The sequence below is a fragment of the Gracilinanus agilis genome, chromosome 1 (assembly GCF_016433145.1).
Source record: "Gracilinanus agilis isolate LMUSP501 chromosome 1, AgileGrace, whole genome shotgun sequence".
NCBI lineage: Eukaryota > Metazoa > Chordata > Mammalia > Didelphimorphia > Didelphidae > Gracilinanus > Gracilinanus agilis.
The window spans coordinates 92,963,908-92,983,192 of record NC_058130.1 but is presented as its reverse complement, the minus strand read 5'-3'; the positions used below and the strand labels follow the sequence as shown (position 1 = coordinate 92,983,192).

Genomic DNA, 19,285 nt, shown 5'->3' with positions numbered 1-19,285 from the left:
CCTACATGGTGCAGGGGATCAAGTGCCCCAGGCCTGGAGTCAAGAAGGCACATCTACCTGAGTTCATATCCAGTCTCAGATACTACTAGCTGTGTGACTGGGAAAGTCACTTAAATCTGCTGTACCTCAGTTTCCTCCTCTGTAAAGTGATCTAGAAAAGGAAATGGCAAACCACTCCACTATCTTTACCAGCCCCAAATGGGGTCATGAAGAACCAGACACACTAAATAGAAGCAAGAACTTGCTTCTAAATCAATTATCTGAGAAGGGAAGTCTACATTTTTTCCTAGCTCTCCCAAAACACCTCCACCATAACTTAGACAAATGTACCAGACCAAATTCCAATTAGTCTAGAGCAGCTTAGGAAGATAGAGAAGTATTTGGACACTGCAGTGGGGGCTAGCCAGGAGCACAACAGTGGTAGTGGCAGCAGCTGGCAAGACTAGAAACATTCCAGCACTCAGGACTGAAAGGGAACTGGGAAACATCAGAGCAAGAAGCACTGGAGACACCTAAAAGAAATCCTGGAGTACCCCCAAACTAGTACTAGGAGTAGGAATGGGTTCTATCTGGCATTTCTATCATCCATATTTAATTCTGGGTCACAGATCCAGAGTAGAAAGGAGGGAAAGGACCAAGAGCTTGAGGCCATAGCTGAATCCTGATCACAAAACAAATTCCAGAAACTTAGCTGTGTAGCTCTGATCCCAGAGGCTGAGCAGTGACTCAATTCTAACCTGGTCTGTTGTGGAAAAACCAGAGCAAAAGACTCAGACCAAAGGGAAGCCAGCTGGTAAAGAGTGACCACAAGGTCCAGCAAGAATCAACTAAAATTCGACTACATACATAAGCCAATGGGCTCAAACCTGGGTCAGGAACTTACAGAGCCGAGAACATGAAGGTAGTGAACAAATAGATCTCTCCCAGATTGCACCCCTTTGGAAGCATTGAAAGGCTCCCTGCTGAAGCTATGAAAGCAAGCTCAGGTCAGATATCCCCTCTAGAAGCGAGCAAAGCTCAACACCAGCAAAAAGTCCAAAATTCAGGAGACTGGTATCCAAATACAAAGAAAGAACCGATGGAGTTTGTATGCAGATCAAAGCTTTTTTTTTTTTAACTTCATTTTTCATGGGATTTTTAAAAATCTTCTTTCAAAAAATGGCTAATTTGGAAATATATTTTGCATGACTGCACATGTAGAATCTGTATCAAATTAGCTTGCCTTCTCAAGGAAGGCAGGGGAGCATTTGTGGTTTTATTTTTGGATTTTGGTTATATATGTGTGCTCTTACAACAGTGACCAATATGAAAGTATGTTTTACATTATAATTTTTTTTTAATCAAGAAGGGAGGAAGAAAGGAAGGGAGAGAATTTGGAACTCAAACTTTAAAAAAAAAAAACAAATGTTAAAAACAGTTTTTTTTTCATGTACTTGGGAAAAATGAATATAAAAACTTTTTTAAAGTACTAGGCTAGAAGAATGAAGAAAACAAAAACGTAAGGAATTCAACCAGGAGGTCCAGCTAGTTGGTACAATGGATAAAGCACCAGGCCAGGAGTCAGGAGGATTTGGGTTCAAATTTGGCCTCAGATACTTCCTAGTTGTGTGACCCTGAGCAAGTCACTTAACCTCATTTGCTTAGCCCTTGCCCTTCTGTCTTAAGAGTTGTTGCAAAGACAGAAGGTAAAAGTTTATAAAAATAAAAATAAAAAGGGCTAATGTGGTTATAGAGAAGCTCAAGATACAAACACAATGACTTGAAAATCTACAAGAAAAGGGAAGAAAAATGTCCAGAGATATTTTTAGAAGAGGCCTAGAGAGCAATGTAGGAACAAAAGGGGGACTCCACAAGGGTGCCTCCCTTATGCCCAACTTTCGGTCAGATTGATCCCCCAATCTCCTTGTTCCCCTTCAGAGCACAAAAGAGGACCACCCAGCCATCCACCCAGCCTCACTCCTATAGCTACACACACCTACCAATGATGAGAAATCAGGAGGTCTTCCCAGAAAGCAGTCTCTGACGGAACACGTATGCTAGGTCCTGGGAGTCCAAGATGAAGGGCATGACTGAAGGACTGAGAAAGGAAAACCAGCAGAAGTAAGGAATGGAAGCATCCGGTCTAGAGCCTTGGGTTCTGATTCAGACTCTGTCATTGGTCAGCTGGATGACCTTGGATAATGTCCTTTTCAGATTTTGGCTGTTGGAACATAGAAGGAGGCTAGGCCAGGAATGCAGCTTAGCTGGTAGGCTAACAATTGCCCCCAGGCTTGATTTCTCTCTATGCCTTTCTCCACCCATTTATCTGCTTGGAACAAGAGACTTACAGTTTGAAGAAGAAAAAAAAAAAAAAAAAAAAAAGAATGCCCACTTAAGGGGCCAGGTGGGGGCAGCAGCTAAGTGGCTCAGGGGATGGAGAGCCAAGCCTAGAGACTGGAGGTCAAGGTTCAAATGTGGTCTCAGATACTTGCTAGCTATGTGACCCTAGCCAAGTCACTTAATCCCCACTGCCTAGCCCTAACCACTTTTTTGCCTTGCAATTAATATTGATTCTAGATTCTAAGATGGAAGGTAAAGGTTTTTAATTTTTTTTTTTTAGCTGTTTGGTAATTATGGTGCAAATAGCTATTTCTAGGCTTACCATGAAAAGTGGGAAATGTTCAGAATACTTACTACTAACTAAGAGTAGGTGCATGGATAAGAGCTTTATGTCCCTAACTAGGAAGAGTTGTAAGGAAATAGAAAGGCCCAGAGTGGGCCGTTGGGCCTCACTTTCCCTCCCTAAAATCCCACACCCACACCTCTTCCTTTCATAAAGTGCTCCTGATGGGGGTGCATTCTTCCCACTGATGTTATATGTGTTATATGTCCCAGGTTCATAGGAGAAATATTTTGTTGCTACTTTTCTTGCTATGCCATTTCATTAAATTGTCTTGACTTTGATTTATGTCTTCTGACTAACATAGAAATGTCTAGGGTGGTAATAATATAAGGACTTTACAAATATTTCCTCATTTTATCCTCACAACAACCCTGGGAGGTAGGTGCTATTGGTATCCCTTTTCGTAGATGAGGAAATTGAGGCAGACAGAAGTTATTTAGTATTAAGTGACCTGTCCAGGGTCCCACAGCTCTTTAAGGGTCTGACACCATCTGAGCTGAGGTCTTCCTGACTCCAGGTCCAGCAGTCTACTTACTACCAGTTACAGACAGCTAGCTGTCTGACTAGGTAAGCACCTCAGGGAGAACTCCTTAACAGAAGTCATGCTGTGAACCCAGAACCATCCATCAAATTTCCCTGAGGGCCGTGGTGGGAGATAACCCGGGACATACTGCACTTAGCTTCTTCTCCAGTAGAATGAGGTGAGCGTGGCCTAAATTATCTTTCAGATCTTTTCCAAATCTGACATTCTATGATGAGTCAGCCCCCTCTTATTTCCTACCCCACAACTCCATGAGTCTTTGTCCTCAATAGGGAAGACAGAAGAGACCAATCCGAGGCCCAGCCTTGCCTGTTCAAGTGAGGCACAGGACTAGGCAGGTAGTCAATGGGTCGTCATCAGGCCTCTGACTAGGGCTAAGGCTACAGTTGTAGGCAGATCAGAAGCTCTGGGGCCAAACATGATCAGGGGAAGGGGTCTTAGATCTCTGAGGAATAATGTGCTGGTGCCACTAGGAGTTGAATTCAGACCAGAGTTGTCCCAGGAAGAGAAAGCCTGGGCAGAGAGATAAGGGCTAGGCAATCGGGGTTGTGACTTCCAGTTTGGCTTAGAGCGCTAAGGTAGTACAGGAAATGGTCATGGAATGGATATTTCCCTGTTACTTCTCTGCCAGGCCCCAGACCCTCTGGTCATACTCTCAATCTTCTGCCCTTGCAGACTATGCCTAGAGATGGAGATGGACTTGGGCTAAGCACTTGGGCTACCACTTTCCCCTGGCAATGCTTTCAGAAGGTCCCTTCTCCCTCTTGTTTTTATCCTGTGGCTGGGCACACAATATTCAGCCCCTTAGTATGTGGGGAAGTGGCCTCAGACAGCAGGGCTGAGAGAAAAATCCAGGTTCACAGAACCATGTTGAGTAAGAGGTTAGGGCACTCATGTCTGCAGGGGAAGAAGACGACAGAGAACTCTTCAGCTAATCAGACTTTAGCCTTGAGATTCCAGGCCAGGAGGTAGGGTCAGAAATCAAAGCATCTGAATGGCAAAGGACCTCCAATGGAGCCCTGCCTTCCCCAATAGCTTGGAAGCCTTGTAAATGTCTAGCTAGTAAAAGCTTGAACATGTCAAATCATTCAGTTGATTAAAAAGGATTTATGAAGGGGCAGCTAGGTGGCTCAGTGGATTGAGAGCCAGGCCTAGAGATAAAAGGTCCTAGGTTCAAATTCTCCTAGCTGTGTGACCCTGGGCAAGTCACTTAACCCCAATTGCCTATCCCTTATCATTCTTCTGCCTGAAAATTAGTATTAATTCCAAGACAGAAAGTAAGGGGTTTTTTAAAAGGGGGAAAAAGCATTTATTACATTTACTATGTGCAAGAAGTGTTTACATGATCCCTGTCTTAAAGCAGCTTCTAAAATATGTAAAGAACAAGGCATAAACAAGATATACATGGAGTACATAGGAGGTAATCTCCAAAGGGAAGGCATGAGTTAAAAGGAACAAGGAAAGGCTTACAGCAAAGGACACTTGCTACTTACCAACCATAACATCTTCCATTGTTAGAAAAGCTTCACTTCACTTCCTTATATATATATATATATATCAAGGCAAAATCTGCCTCCTGTAACTTCTCCCCAGTTGCTCCTACTTCTGCCTTCTAGGGCAGAGTAGAACTAGCCAAATGACTCATCTCCCTAACAGATCCTTCAAAAAGGAATGAACACGGTAATTAAGTCTTCTTTTCTTCAGCATAAACAACCCCATCTTCCAATGGATCCTTAAATATCAAGGCCTTGCCCTTCTTAAGATGTGGCACCCAGAACTGAACGTGACACTCCAGAGGTAATCTGGCTAGAGCAGAAGATAACAGGACTATAGCCTTAGCCATCCCCAAACCCACACTTCATTTGCTTTGGCCTTGGATCTTTTAGCTGGCATGTCATATTACAAACCCAAGACACAGCCTCTTTCCCCTATCTAGCTGCAGGACCGGGATTTCATAACTATCAGAGAAATCCATCTAAAATTTGACAATATTCGCATTGTTCTTGTCTTTGTCATGGAAATTTTATATTCCTCTGGTTTTCAAGTAGATTTCCATTTCAGGAAAATGTGTTAATAGTACCAGCTAAGCTGAGTCACCCCCAAAATACCGAAAGTAGAATTATATGCCAGGAAAAGGAGCTTCCTTAGGAAGACACCAGGCCATCTCCCTGGCATTTTCAAATTTGGTGATGTAATGCAGGCCTAGAAAAGCAATTTGCTACTCTCATCTTAAGAGTTAATCCTAAGGAATAGAGTCCTCCCAAAATGATTTTCTCCAAGGATGAAACCACAAATATTTCATTATAACCTTTGTTTCTAAGGCCTTCAGCACTGAAGGCAGTTTGAAAACTATATTAAGACCACAATATTCTATGGGCCATCGAAACAGTTTTGAATGGGATCCCCTCCCTCTTTTCCCATTCTTTCTTGAAATGATCCCAGGCCAATATATGTTTGGACAAGCCAAATAGCCCATAGAAAGACAGGGATATAAAGGCAAATGTATTTTTTTTTTTAAACCCTTGTACTTCGGTGTATTGTCTCATAGGTGGAAGATTGGTAAGGGTGGGCAATGGGGGTCAAGTGACTTGCCCAGGGTCACACAGCTGGGAAGTGGCTGAGGCCGGGTTTGAACCTAGGACCTCCTGTCTCTAGGCCTGACTCTCACTCCACTGAGCTACCCAGCTGCCCCCCAAGGCAAATGTATTTTAATTCCCTGCCCCACCACCACCACCAAGATTCAGGGAGAGGTGAATCTGGGAGAAGGGAGAAGAAAAATGACTATCCTAACCAAGAATGGGACACTCTGACTTGAGTAGGGCACATAGAAAGTACGGATTCACACAGCACCCATGTAAGGTCCTTTGTTGATAGGGTAGGGCTATGAGACTCTTTGTAAAAGGAGAAAATAGCTTGGAACTGTGACACCGGCAGCCTCGATTCCAGGAAACCTCACCACAAATCAGCTCTTGAAGTGTTGGTACCATCTCCTGGGGGAGAAATAGGATTTCCAAGGAGTATCTGGGCTAGAACTAAATAGGAGAAAACCCTATTTGAAATTATAAAGGTCTCTAAGGTGGAGAAAAGGAGTGTGCTTGCCTTTGTAAAGGGCTCAGTTGTGAGTCCTTTCTGTATCCTTTACTACAGAATTAGAATCCATTCTGTTTGATGCTTCATGAGCCTGAGCTCTTGCAAGGGGACCTTGGGCTGTCATTACGGAAGTGTTACTGAGGTTTCCAGGCTCCAAAGAAGAGAAGTTTTAGAGGGCCCTAAAGTGTACTGTTTTTTGTCACAAACAAGGGTTAGTTCACTAAAACTCAAATCTTGCCAAGAGAAATATCTAGCTTCTATTTTCAAAAACTGACCTTTTAAAATGTCAAAAGTAGTTTAAATTTATTCCAATATAATTTTCTTAGATTCAGCCCACTGTTCTAGCCTGTTGTCATGTTTCTGGAATCCTGGAGTCAGGAGACCCAGGTTCTAATCTTGACTGCCACCAACAATGTGTAATCTTTGTAATGTACAGGTCTTATATCAAGCCTATTTATCACGGAAGCCAGGTCACCCTGCCTTGAGAGACATCTTGGGGTGTATCAGCTATTGGCACTATAGTTAGAAATCCCCCAGCACCCTCCCCAAACCTCCCCATTTCTTTCCTCAGGACAGATGGAGGCTGAAACTGTTTTCTATAGAAGTTTATTCCCAACCCCCTCCCTGGGCTTTCACAATTTATACAGACAGGGAAGTAGCTGCTGGGAGAGAGGGAGAGGAAAACCGCCTCCCCGTTCTGTGACTGTCTACAGAATCAGAGACATGGAAGGAAAGTACAGAGGGCAGGATGGAATAGTAGAAAGAGCACTGACTCGGGATTTGAGCCCCAACTCTACCCACTGTGGAGCTGTGACCTCGGAGAAGTCATTTAACCACTCCAAATTTGTTCACCCCCCAGTAAAATGAGACAATTGGATTCCATGACCACTAAGGTCATCTCCAGCTCTGAATCATAGTTTCTCCTAGGGATTGCTCAGACCTGATTCCCAATTCTGACCTAGGATTAGCACTGAGGCAGGGGAGCGAGAAGGGGTGGCAAGGTGAGGTGAATGGGTGACCAGGACTGTGGCTGGAAGGGGGATTTGGCACTCATAGGTGACAAAACTTTTAATCTCCTTGGCAAATGGTATTCCCCCAATTCCACACTGTCCTTTTCAAGTAGGAAGGTGAAAGCCTCCTTCTTCAAAGACGAAGACACCCTGTTCCCCATGAGTGAGCGACATATGGAAGCAGGGGGGAAATGAATGACCTTTGGGCTGACGACAGAAATCTAGGGGAAGGGGCAAGTGCAGAGCCCCAGCTTTAGATCAAAACTGGGGATCCTCACATTTTGTTCTTCCCAATCCCATATGTCTCCCTCCCTCCCTCAATTGTAAACAAAGTAACTTTAAGTCCAAAATTCTAAATTGTAAACAAAGTAACAAAATCCAAAAAGCTGAACAGGAAACAAAGTAAAAAAATCTCAAAGTTCCAAACTGTAAACAAAGTCCCAGAGTTCCATAATGTAAACAAAGCAACAAAGTCCAAAATTCCATACTGTAAACAAAAAAACCATTTTATGAAAGAAACCCTAACAGTCAAGTGTGTTTCCTCTTTTTAAGAAAATATATAAGACAGGAAGAACTGAGTCACCAGAGGACTAAGCCTGAGGGATTTCCTGTAAACATAGTTGGGGTTGGTAGTAGTCCCCAATTTGTACCCCCATCCAACCATAAACAGCCTGGTGGGGAGGGGGAATGAGCAAATCAAACCACCCCATCCCAGGCTATTCACACCGCCCCCTACCCTCCAGGGAAGAACCACTATCCTCCCAGTTCCAGAGTGTAGGGGTCTCTCCCAGCTTGGGCCATCCTGGGGAACAGGAGGAGGACACCATGGAATGTATCTGAATAAAGGCCTGGCATCCCCTCCCCCAAAGGGGCAGAGCCCTTCCCGCCCACCCACCCCCAACCATCGAGGAAGGCAAGCCTTGCTCTGTAAACATTATGTCTGCTGCTTGAATAAATATTAAACTCCGCTTGGGCCCGGAGGGTTATAAGGCAGTAAATGGTGGGGATGGGGGTTGGGGTGACTCCACAATACATACATACATGTGGCTTAGTATGGGGCCTGGGGACAGTCTTGTTTATCACCCCCTCTACAAGCTGAGTCTGGGGACACCCTCCTCCCTCATCCAAAGGCCAGGAAGCGGGAGGCCTGGGCAAGGGAAAAAAAGTTCTCCCCGGCTTTGTCAGGCTCAGGTACAGGAAAGGACCTGGACATCTCCTCAGCCCATTTCTGTCCTGGGGACAAGCAGGCTCTCAGTGTCCGGGCATATTCCCCTCAGGAGGAGTTTGGCTCTCAGGCCATTAGAGGAGAAAACAAATAGGAAGATCCAGTTCAAAAAAATCTTATGAACAAAGTACATGTGAGGCATAGGGAGAGGGAAAGGTTCAATGTCTCATCCCCACCATCTTCTGAAATGAGAGGGAAAGGGCTGAAGAGGGAGGCTTCCTTTCCGAGGGTCCGGGATGAACAGCAAACTAGCCACCAATCAGAGGCCCAACCTCCAGGGAAGACTCCAAGGGAGGTCGGAGAGTCTGAAGAGGAAAGGGAGAGCCCCTTTAGGGCTAGGCAGTGTTAGGGAAGCAGGAGCATGATGGAAAGAGCCCTCGATTTATAGCCAGAAGACTTGGGTTCAAATCACAACTTTGCCTACATGATATGAAACAAATCATGCTCCCTTTCCAAAAAATGAGGGGGTTGGACAAGATGATCTCTAAGGTCCTTCCCAACTCCTCTATGATCCTATGCTATGGTGGAGCTTGGAAGGAAGGATATGTGGAGGCTTTAACAGGAGGCAAGGAAAAAGAGAAAAACTGATAGGGCCGAAAAAAAGGATCATTGGCACCAGGAAATGGGGGGGGGGGCTGTAAATGGAAAAAAGAGGGGGGGATAAGAGTGGGGAGGAATGGAGCCTTACAGAAGGATGGAGAGAGACCGCAGACTCTGCTAGCTCTCCCCATTCTGTCCCAACCTAACCACTTTTTCCCCAGACCAGACCAGTTCAGCTCAACCTAGCCCAGGGAAGTCATAGGGCAGAAAAGCTTAAAAATAAGGATAGACATCTTTCTCTCTGATTACAAAGGTACAAAATATATAAAAGTCCTCCCAGGCCCTGGCCCCTCCCCAAACACGCACCAGCATGCACACTCATGCACACACAGTGCCCAAGTGTTACAGAAAGGAAGATCCAGTTTAGGAGAGGCCAGGGGGAGCCCCTCCTCTCACAAGTGAGTGGGTCTGAAAGCAGGAAGAGAGAGGAAGGCGTCCTGGCAGCCCAAATTCTCCTTATAATCCAGGGCTGGTAGTTAACAGAGACCCCAAACTTGTGTTGGAGATGTCTGTGCCTCCCTCCAAACCATCTCCTGCTCCTTTCACTCCTCCTCGGCCACCGTCTGCTTCTCAAGAATGGCCCTCGCTTCTGGTGACTCTGCAAAGGACAAGTCAAAAAGACTTGTTAGAAATTTCCCAGGCATCAATGGCCATTATTAGTCATAAGTGGTCAAGCAAAGATCATTATTAAATTGGCCAGAAGTCAGGACTTATTGGGAAATGGATCAACAAATTATGGCTTATGAACATAATGAAACATTGAGCCATAAGAAATGGTGAAATGAGCAGTTCCAGAGGAAACTGGGAAGACCCATATGAACTGATGTAGAGTGAAATGAGCAGAGAAAAATTTATACAAGACCTACTACATTATATAAAGAAAAGTAACTCTGAAAGGACCTGAATTGTTTTTCTTGACTATGTTCCTAATGGGTTGTGTTGTTGTTGTTGTTGTTCTCTCAAAAAAGGGAGAAAGAGAGAAATTTGTAGCTGAAAATAAAATAAAATGTAATTTAAAAAAATCTGTATCTTATGTCTTAGAATCGATACTATGTATTGGTTCCAAGGCAGAAGAGTAGTAAGGGCTAGGCAGTTGGGGTTAAGTGACTTGCCCAGGGTCCCACTGCTAGGAAGTATCTGAAGCCAGATTTGAAACTAGGACTTTCTGTCTCCAGGCTTGGCTTCTCAATCTACTGAACAGCTTAGCTGCCCCAAAATTGAATTAAAAAACAAAACAAAACAAAAATTCTAATCAGTGCAAAGACAAATCATAACTCCAGCAGACCAAAGATTAGGCATGTTACAGATTCCTGGCAGAAAGGTGAAGGTCTCAAAATACAGAATGAAACATAATTTTGGACATAGACAAATGAAGGAATTTGCTTTGACTGTTTACATTTGTTATAAGGGTTTTCTTTTTGGTTTTTGTTCTGTGTGGGAGGGGAAGGATAAGTAAAGGTGTGGGGGAGGAATCTGTTAGTTGAAAAATTAAATGAAATCTAAAGAAAGAAGTCACTGGAAAGTAGACTAAGGTTGGTTTGCTTCTTACTCCCTGGCAACTCTAGTGGGGCTCCTACAATCTCTATCCTCTTCTAATGTGAAAGTCTTGCCACAGCCTGCCCCTCCTTCTCTGCTCCTTCACCAAAATCCGCCTCTCATTTCTGAGAGCACCCCAAACTCTGTTTTGGATCTCTTCTCTCCTTTCTCTAGATTGTTTCCTGATGATCTCATCAATTTACATGGAGAGCTGAAACTATCACTTCTGTACAGATGGCTCCCAAACATACATACATACCCAAGTCTACTTTCTTGAGTTCCAGACCTGCATTTCCAACTGCCTGCTGGATAACAATCATAATGGCTTACATTTAGGGACTGCAAAACACTTAACACTTACTGTATCATGACCCTAAAATCACTCAACATGCCCTAACTGGAACTTATCACCCTAAACTTATCCCTCCTTTCAGTATTCTAATTTCTCTCAGGGATTCTCTTACCTCTAGACAGAGATTCCTTCTAATTACCCAGTCCTGAAACCTCCAAGTCAACCCCAATTCTTCCATCTCCCTACAGTCAAGTAAGCTGCCAGGTCCTACCTATTATACCTCCAAAATACCGCCTAGAATTATGAACTTCAGAGGGGGCATCTGGGCTAAATTAGATCTAAGCAGAAACCATCTCTTGAAGAGCTTCAGCAAGAGGAAGAGATTTGCACTCTCACTCCCATGGCAGTCCATTTTCCTTTTGGACATCGTCCTTGTTCTCCAGCTATAATCTATACTAACTCCTCTGGACCATAAGCATAGATTAGCTCAGATCATCAAGTCAGTTCAAGTTTAAGTCTTGCCTGCTCTACAAGGATCACTTCTCCACCTCTGTTTTGCTGGTGATAGCAATGATGCTTGGGCTTGAGACAGGGCATCTATCCATAAATACCTTTTAGAGGAAGGGATGGAGGAGTTGATAGATGGTTGAGTGGATGGACAGATGCACAAAGGGGGTCAATGGCTCTTTGATCTCTCACTTACTCTGAGTCTGGTGACAACTCTGAGATGCTATGGGATGTAGCTGAGCGAGGTGTGGAGTGTCCTGGTGCTGAAGCTGTTGCAGAAGGCGTAGCGGTGGTGTGAGGGCCTGAAGGCGTACTGGAGGACTGCACAGAGGAGGAGAGAGCTGAGGAGTTGAAGGAGGCCAGAATGGAGGAAAGAATGTCTAACTGTTCAGTGGAAGGGGGCCTGCTTGGACAGGCTGCCACATTCTCCCTTGATGGAAGCCTTCTAGAGAGTGGTTCCAAGTTCTCTCTTGATGGGTGCCTACAGGGCCTCATGTCTAGCTGTTCTGGAGAGTTTGAGCTCCTAGCTAAACAATCCAGCTGTTCCCGGGACCTCTGACGTGTAGGCAAGAGCTGGTCTCTGGAGCCCCTGAGGTGGGGCAGTGGGCTTGGCCACTCCTGAGATGCCCCAGAGTCCAAGGGCTCCCGGGACCCAAACCGGGTGGCCAGGGCATCCAGATGATCCCTGGGGGGCTGCCTTCGAGGCAGCGTGCTCCCCCGGAACCTTGGCTCTGGGCCACTAAGACAGGCTTCTAGATGTTCCCAGGAGCCATGTCGGCTACTGGAGCTCTCCAGATGTTCCTGAGAGCCGTGGTGACTGGGAATTGTCTCCAAATGCTCCCGGGAGGCATGGCGACTAGGAATGGTCTCCAGATGCTCCCGAGAGGCATGGCGACTAGGGATGGTCTCCAGGTGTTCCCGGGAGCTATGGCAGCTAGAGACCCTCTCCAACTGTTCCCGGGAGCCATGGCGGCTAGTGGAGTACATAGGAAGAGGGGTGGCCTCCTCCAGCTGTTCCCGAGACATCTGCCTACGAAGCAGCAGGTCCAATTGTTCCCGAGAAGAGTAGCGACTAGCAGGCTGGGAAAGGCTACCTGTGCCAGAGTAGATACGGCCATAGGAGGCAGCTGGTACTGCCCGGTGGCCCAATGTAGAGGACCGGTACCAGGACAATTCAGGAGCCCCTCGAGTACTGGCTGAAGGCAGTCCATGTAGAGCTAATGGGTATTGTAGTCGATTCTTCAGTATACCTGAGGGTGGAAAGAGCATAAGTTGGAGGCAGCTAGAGGGGCATGAATGCCAAAGGAACTAGTGGGCTGGGCCCAGAAGGCCACTTCAGGAGGTGGATGTCTACTAACTCCTCCAAGGAAATAAAGCTGGAAGACATTTTCAGGGAATGGAAAAAGAGGGTTCAGAGGCACTCTCTTGGCCTTCAGGGGCTCTGGGGAAGTTATCTTAGAGCATTAGAGAAGTTAGCTTATCTAAGGAGATAATTTTAGGAGTGCCAGGGAATTCTGGGAGGAGAATTTGGGGGTGAGAAGACCCAGGGATCCTAAGGGAAGCCAAATCTAAGAAATCCAAAGAAGAGTCTGGTGTTAGTGCTTCCAGCCCCACTGAGGATCTGATCTTAATAAGGGTCTCCTAAGAGGTAGAGGATGCTCAGTAGAATCTGAGAGTATCATTGGATAAGAGAATAGTATTCTAAGGGAGGTTGGGGTAGAAATCTGAGGGAGTTCCAAGGGAAGGGTGTGGGTATTGGGTCTAGGATCCTGAGGGAAAGTGTCTGGAGGGGTACCAGGGATAGCTCTAGGAGCGAAGCTGTAGGAATCTTGGAGGTAGATGGGGGCAGGGATTCTGGAGAAGACTCCATGGGGTGCAAAGAAAAGATCTGAGAGAATTAATAAGCAGAGGCCTAGGGAGCTTCACCTTTCCTCTGTCGCTGGGTGTGGCTGAGCTGGGTGTGGCTGATTGTGTTCTCATCCCCACTGGTAAGGGCCAGTTCTGTCTGGTTATTGTTGGCAGCATCCTTGTTGGTGTCCAGCCCCAGGCGCCTTTCAGAGCCCCACGTCTGCAGGGAGCACGGATGCACCTCACAATCCCCCAGGGCTGGCCAGTAGGACAGGAGGTCATTACCGTCCACATCTGCAGATGGGGATTTAGGTTATGCTCGCACCAATACTTCCTCCTGACTCCTAACAGATCTCCCCAGCCAGAAGTAGAGCCCAGCTAGGGGAAGCCAAGCCAGAGAGGAAGAACGGGGGTCCCAGACAGCCAAAGATGGAGAAAGGGCATAGGGACATAGGGGCCTCGTGAACATTCTAACAATGGTAACAGGGACTGCCTGGGGCTGGGGAGGAGCAGGTGTATGGGAGAGAATTGGAGCTAACATTGGAGGAAGTTCTGAGCATTCTGTAAGAACATCTGGGAGGCAACAGAATTATCTTGGGGGGCCCTGTGGGAAGCATTTGGAAGTCATGGGGGTCACCTCTGGGGATCCAGTAGAGGGAGGACAGAAGGTACCTTTGGGAGTACTGCTGGCTGGGTGAGTGAGAAGCCGCTCACTGTGGGCTGCTCTTCGAAGAGGGTGCTGGAAACGGCCACGAGGCCGGACATTATCTTCACTCTCTGAGGATGGGATGGACAGGCTTCGATCTTCTTCCAGGGACAGGTCACTGTCTGAGTCTGAGTCCATGCCTGGGGAACAGGGGACATCTGAAGTGACTGAGAAATGGGGCTAGAACGGACTTGGAAGATCAGGGGTAAGAGGGAACTGGACAGAGTAAGGCTGACAGAAAAATGACATTTCCCGGAGTGCCTGGGCTCTCTCAGGTCTGCTTCTCTCTGATGGAGCACTCTTAACACAAGGTGCCTCCTGAACCACCCACTCCCCAAAGCCCTACCTCCCCCAGCGTCTCGATGGAACATGGCCACATCCAGGTCTGTGGGTCCACCATGGGCCAGGAGGCTCTGGTCAGTGTGGTCAGCCATTGAGCCATGTTTTGCCAAAACATTCTCCCTAGAGGACAGAGATGACAAGTCAGGTCACTGACCTGGATGACCTTAGTTACCTTAGTTACTTAGTAAAAGAGTAAGCCTTCCTTTCATCTATTATGCATTTAAACATAGTCTAATATTCAAAGTTACTTGTGTACAAGTCTTAATTTCCTTCTAGATTGTAGGAGGCAGTTATAGTATAGTGGAAAGAGTACAGGAACTTGGAATCAGAATGTGGGTTCCAATCCTGATTCTGCCACCTACAATTTAAGTGACCTTGGGTAAATCACTTCCTAAACTGAGCCACAGATTCCTAATCCATAAAATGGGGATAATACCTACACTACTTTCCCTAGAGGGAAATTATCGAAAGAGATAACACATAGAAAGTACTTTTAAATCATAAGGTACTATATAAATGTCAGCTAAGTGGCACAGTGGATAAAAGGCTAGACCTGGAGTCAGGAAGACCTGAGTTCAAATCTAGCCTCAGTCACTTCCTAGCTGTGTGACCCTGGGCAAATCACTTAACCCCCATTGCCTAGCCCTTCCTGCTCTTCTTACTTGGAACCAATACATGGAATTGATTCTAAGACAGAAGGTAAGGATTTAAAAAAAAAGAATATGAGTCATTCCCCAATTGATAAATGGTCAAAGAATATGAACAGGCAGTTTTGGAGAAAGAAATCAAAGCTATCTATAGTGATATGAAAATGCTTTAAATCATTATTGATTAGGGAAATGCAAATTAAAATAATTTTGACATACCATCTCACACCTATCAAATTGGCTAAAATGACAGAAGGGGACAAATAACAAATATTAGAGGGCATATGGAAAATTCGGGACACCAATACACTACTGGTAGAACTGTGAACTAATCTAACTATTTTGGAGCACAATCTGGAATTACACCCAGAGAGTTAGAAAACTATTGACCAGCAATATCCACTGGTCTGTTTCCCAAGGTGATCAGGCAAAAGAAAAAGAACTGCTAGGTTCTAAAATATTTAGAGCAGCTCTCTTCATAGTGGCAAAGAACTGGAAATGGGAGGGTTATCCATCAATTGGGAAATGGCTGAATAAGTTGTGGGACATGATTGTGAATGGAATCCTACTGTGCTTATAAGAAATGATGCATGGCTTATTTTTAGAAAAGCATGGAAAGACTTGCATGAAATAATGGAATGTGAAATGAGCAGAACCAAGAGAATGTTGTATATGGTAACCACAATATTATTTGAAGAGTGAATGTAAATGACTAAAGTTATTCTGAGGAGTATGAATATTCAAATAAACTACAAAGGAAGAAGCTATTGCCCTCCAGAGAACAAACTGATATATGGAGGTTCACATACATCTATATCTATATCTATGTCAAGCACTTGACTTCTCTAGTGTGGGACTGGGAATGAGGGAGGGAAATAACTTGGAACTCAAATGGAATAACCACCAAAAAAATTTCTTTTAATAAGAAAAGAAAAGATGAAGGAGAATGCAGGGCCTGTGCACACTCCTGTGTGCTGAATTGAACTGAGGGAGAGAAGACTCAGCTATAAAGTCGTACCAGAGAAGCAGCAGATCGCTCAGGCTGCCTAGACAGGACCCAGGGCCCTCTCTAAGCAACTTTTTTTCTCTTGGACAATAATCATAGCAATAATTCACATGTGATCATGACTTAAGGTTTATATACATACTATTGTTTGTGCCTCACCTAGAATATAAGTGAAACAAATGTCTATCATCCTCATTTTATAGATAAGAAAACAGAGGCCAAAAAAAGGAAGTCATTTCCATCCAGGATGGCAGTATGTAAAAGCTTTGTAAAAATCCAGACTAGGTCTCAGGCTGAGCTAAGGGGTGGAAGGAGACTTTCCATGTTTCAACCAAGAAACCTGTTTAAGCCCTTCCTTGGGAAAGCCATCAAGTAAGGGATAAGAAGAGATGACGTTGGACATTCTTTCAGCCGTCAGCCCTGAAGTCTAAGTTAAAGTCCCCAGGGCTGCTCCTGCTGTCCCTCATCTTGTCCAGCCTGCCCTGCTTTACCTGAGGAGGCCGCCCCGGCCTCGCTGACTGTCCTGAGTCCTGGCCGACCGAGCACTGCTAACAGAAGAGACTGTGGAAGCCCCCAGAGTGATTCGGATGAGGCCACTTTCCTCAAACAGAGCTGTGTTGTTGTAGGCACCAGGGCCCTGCCAGAGGGAAGCATGGTCAATGGTGACCCCAAAGCCTCAAGCCTGTGATCTCACTCTCACCCCCTCCCCTCCCCACCCCACGATAGGCTCACCGTGCCCGCGGCGGGCCTTGCCTCCTCTGTTCCTGCTTTCCTGCCCAGACAGGCTGAGGCCCAGGCCCCTCGGGTCTCCTCATTCAGCACACAGAAGAGTAACAGCACGGCTGGGCCCTGTAGTGATGGCAGAAGACAGGTCATCAGTGACAGGACAGTAGAGGGTAGTGAGAGAGAGAGAGCAGGAAAAAAGGCAGCCTGGGGAGCAGGGAGGGATTTAGTGAGGGGGCAACTAGGACAGTGGGGGCAGGGGAAAGGCCACATGTTTCCCCATCTGGGACCCCAGCCCTTTGGCTTCCCCCTTCAGGTCCAGGGTCACCTGAAGGCCGCAGAACCCAGCATGGAGGTAGTGGAAGGCCAGGACGCTGTGGTTGACCGCCAGGAGACCGAAGAGCCAGGAGGCACTGATCAGCAGGAGCAGTAGGAAGGAGCTGTAGAGGGTCACATGTAGAGGGGACACAGAGACAGGGACAGAAAGATGGGAAAAGACACAGAGACAAGGAGAAGGACACAGACAAGGAGACCCAGGCAGGGCCAGGACAAGAGACAGGGAAAGAGATAGGGATGGGAAGGGGACCAAAATCCAGACAGAACAAAGGACAGGAATGAAGATAAAGTCAGAAAGAAAAATAGAAACAGGGAGAGGTAGGAGGACAGAGGCAGAGATAGAAAACATAGACCAACAGACATACAAGAAAAGGGACAGAAAAAGATGCCCAAAGAAGTAAATTTGTGCCAGTAGAGTTTCTTCCAGAGATAGGTGTCTGGTTGAGGGAAGTCTTGTAGAGAAGAGTGGACAGGGTGGGTACGGTCCCTTTCTGAAGACACAGGCCAACAACCTGCCCTCCTCTCCCCCAAGGTCCCTCCACAATGGACAGGAAGTCCTCAGCCCTGATCACACCTGCCATACTCTCTATACAGCCTAGCAGAGCTCCATCTAGACCGACATTGTCCCACCCATCCCCTGACATCAACTCACAGCACAGACATCCTCTTGGCCTCCCTTTGCCCAGGGGAGCAGGACATCCTTGCCACCAGCAGGAACAAGACACCATTCATCTGAATATACAACATGGGGAGACGTAGATCAGGGACACAGAGAGCAGAGACCCAAGGGAGAGTGATGGAACATTGGTTATGTATGTCAAAAGACAGAAACATTCAGACAAAAAGGGTATGGGAGACCACAGAGATGTGGAAGACCGGGAGAGATTCAGAAGAACAGATAGATGGAGAGAAATAGACACCTAAGTCAGTGCTTCCCAAAGCTCCAGGCCTCAGCCCAGACCCCAGGGGAGGAATGGGTAGGGGTCAGAATTAAGGATGGAGTTAGGGTTGGGGCTTGAAATTGGGACTGGGAGTACTTCAGGGCCTCACCATAATGACCAGGATGATAGGGCCAGCGAAGCTCCAGACCAGTTTATCGTGGATGGAAATCCAACAGAAGTCCGAGTTTCCGTAGCCCCCAGGGTCGAGGCCTACTGCAAGGCCTGGAGAATAGAGGGCTCAGAGCAGGAAGCAACCCCCTCCCCACAGCCCTGACAAGCTCATCATACTGATGATGAAGAGGGCCACAGTAATGGGCTGGGAGAGGGCTGAGTGAAAAGGGGTAAAAGGAGGCCCAATGTCCCACTAGATTAGAGGGGTGGAATGCTTCTTCCTCCTTCCTGATGAAGGAAGAGAGTTCTGGTACCCCAAATTAAAGAGGGAGAAAAGCTCTGGGAGACAGAAACCTAGCTGGACCAACCTATTAATATTCAGATCAACAATCCTAATGGATCACATGTATTTGGTCATTTATAGATGCTTGCCCTGAGAATAACTCTGTCAAAGGTTCTCATGTCCATTTGTCAGGTCATGAGACTTAGAGATCCAACACCTTCATCTTACAGAAGGGAAGGACTGGGTCCTTTTCCACCTGCCTTCAGGGTCAGGAGACCCAGACCTCGCTGACTTTTTTCAAATCGCTCTCCTCTCCCCAAGTCCCTCTGGCCCCTGCTGCTCCTCCATGCCACCTATAATCTTGAGCACCTATGGAAAGGCTTGTTCTGTGGGAGATCCAGGGGTGAAAGGAGCCAGGTGTATGAAAGGAAGGGATGAGGGCTGTCTGGGATTCATAGACTTTAGAGCTGAGCTACTAAAAACATCCTCACTTTTGACACTGAGGTTCCCCAAAGAAAATGGATTTGGCTCCAGTTCTACAAGTAAGAAAAAGAAGAGCTGAGATCTGAGCCCAGGTTCCTGGCTCAAAAAGGAATTTCTTTCTATTATGCTCTAGCCAATGATCAAGTTGCCAACTGGCCTGGGAATTAAAGAGAAGGAAGTGGGAGAATGTGGAAGCTGAGGATTCAAGCCCTTCAGAGAATTCGGAGATGGTAGGGGCCTCAGGAACCCCCTCATTCCCTGAAGGCAGGGGCTGTGTCTCTCCCTCACACTCTATGGCTCAGCTCATTGGACAGTGATGATAGATAGGTGGGAGGGGAACATCTGGAATGGCCGAGGGTGCTGTCTATGTTACCACCAAGGGAAGGGGTTTTACTC

General features: G+C 46.3%; 1 protein-coding gene across 1 annotated transcript in view; it reads right to left on the bottom strand.

The window, feature by feature from the left end:
* Positions 1–9,698: 9,698 nt before the first annotated feature.
* Positions 9,699–19,285, bottom strand: part of CELSR3 (cadherin EGF LAG seven-pass G-type receptor 3) — a 36,611-nt gene continuing 27,024 nt past the window's right edge. The window contains exons 27-38 of the mRNA XM_044676856.1: positions 18,122–18,234; positions 17,725–17,803; positions 17,064–17,188; positions 16,745–16,861; positions 16,504–16,649; positions 14,364–14,479; positions 13,984–14,157; positions 13,390–13,605; positions 12,449–12,713; positions 12,321–12,330; positions 11,660–12,252; positions 9,699–9,726 (exon numbers count right to left, since the gene is read on the bottom strand). Of these exons, the coding sequence (XP_044532791.1) occupies positions 9,699–9,726; positions 11,660–12,252; positions 12,321–12,330; positions 12,449–12,713; positions 13,390–13,605; positions 13,984–14,157; positions 14,364–14,479; positions 16,504–16,649; positions 16,745–16,861; positions 17,064–17,188; positions 17,725–17,803; positions 18,122–18,234 (1,982 nt within the window). The remainder of the gene's footprint in view (positions 9,727–11,659; positions 12,253–12,320; positions 12,331–12,448; positions 12,714–13,389; positions 13,606–13,983; positions 14,158–14,363; positions 14,480–16,503; positions 16,650–16,744; positions 16,862–17,063; positions 17,189–17,724; positions 17,804–18,121; positions 18,235–19,285) is intronic.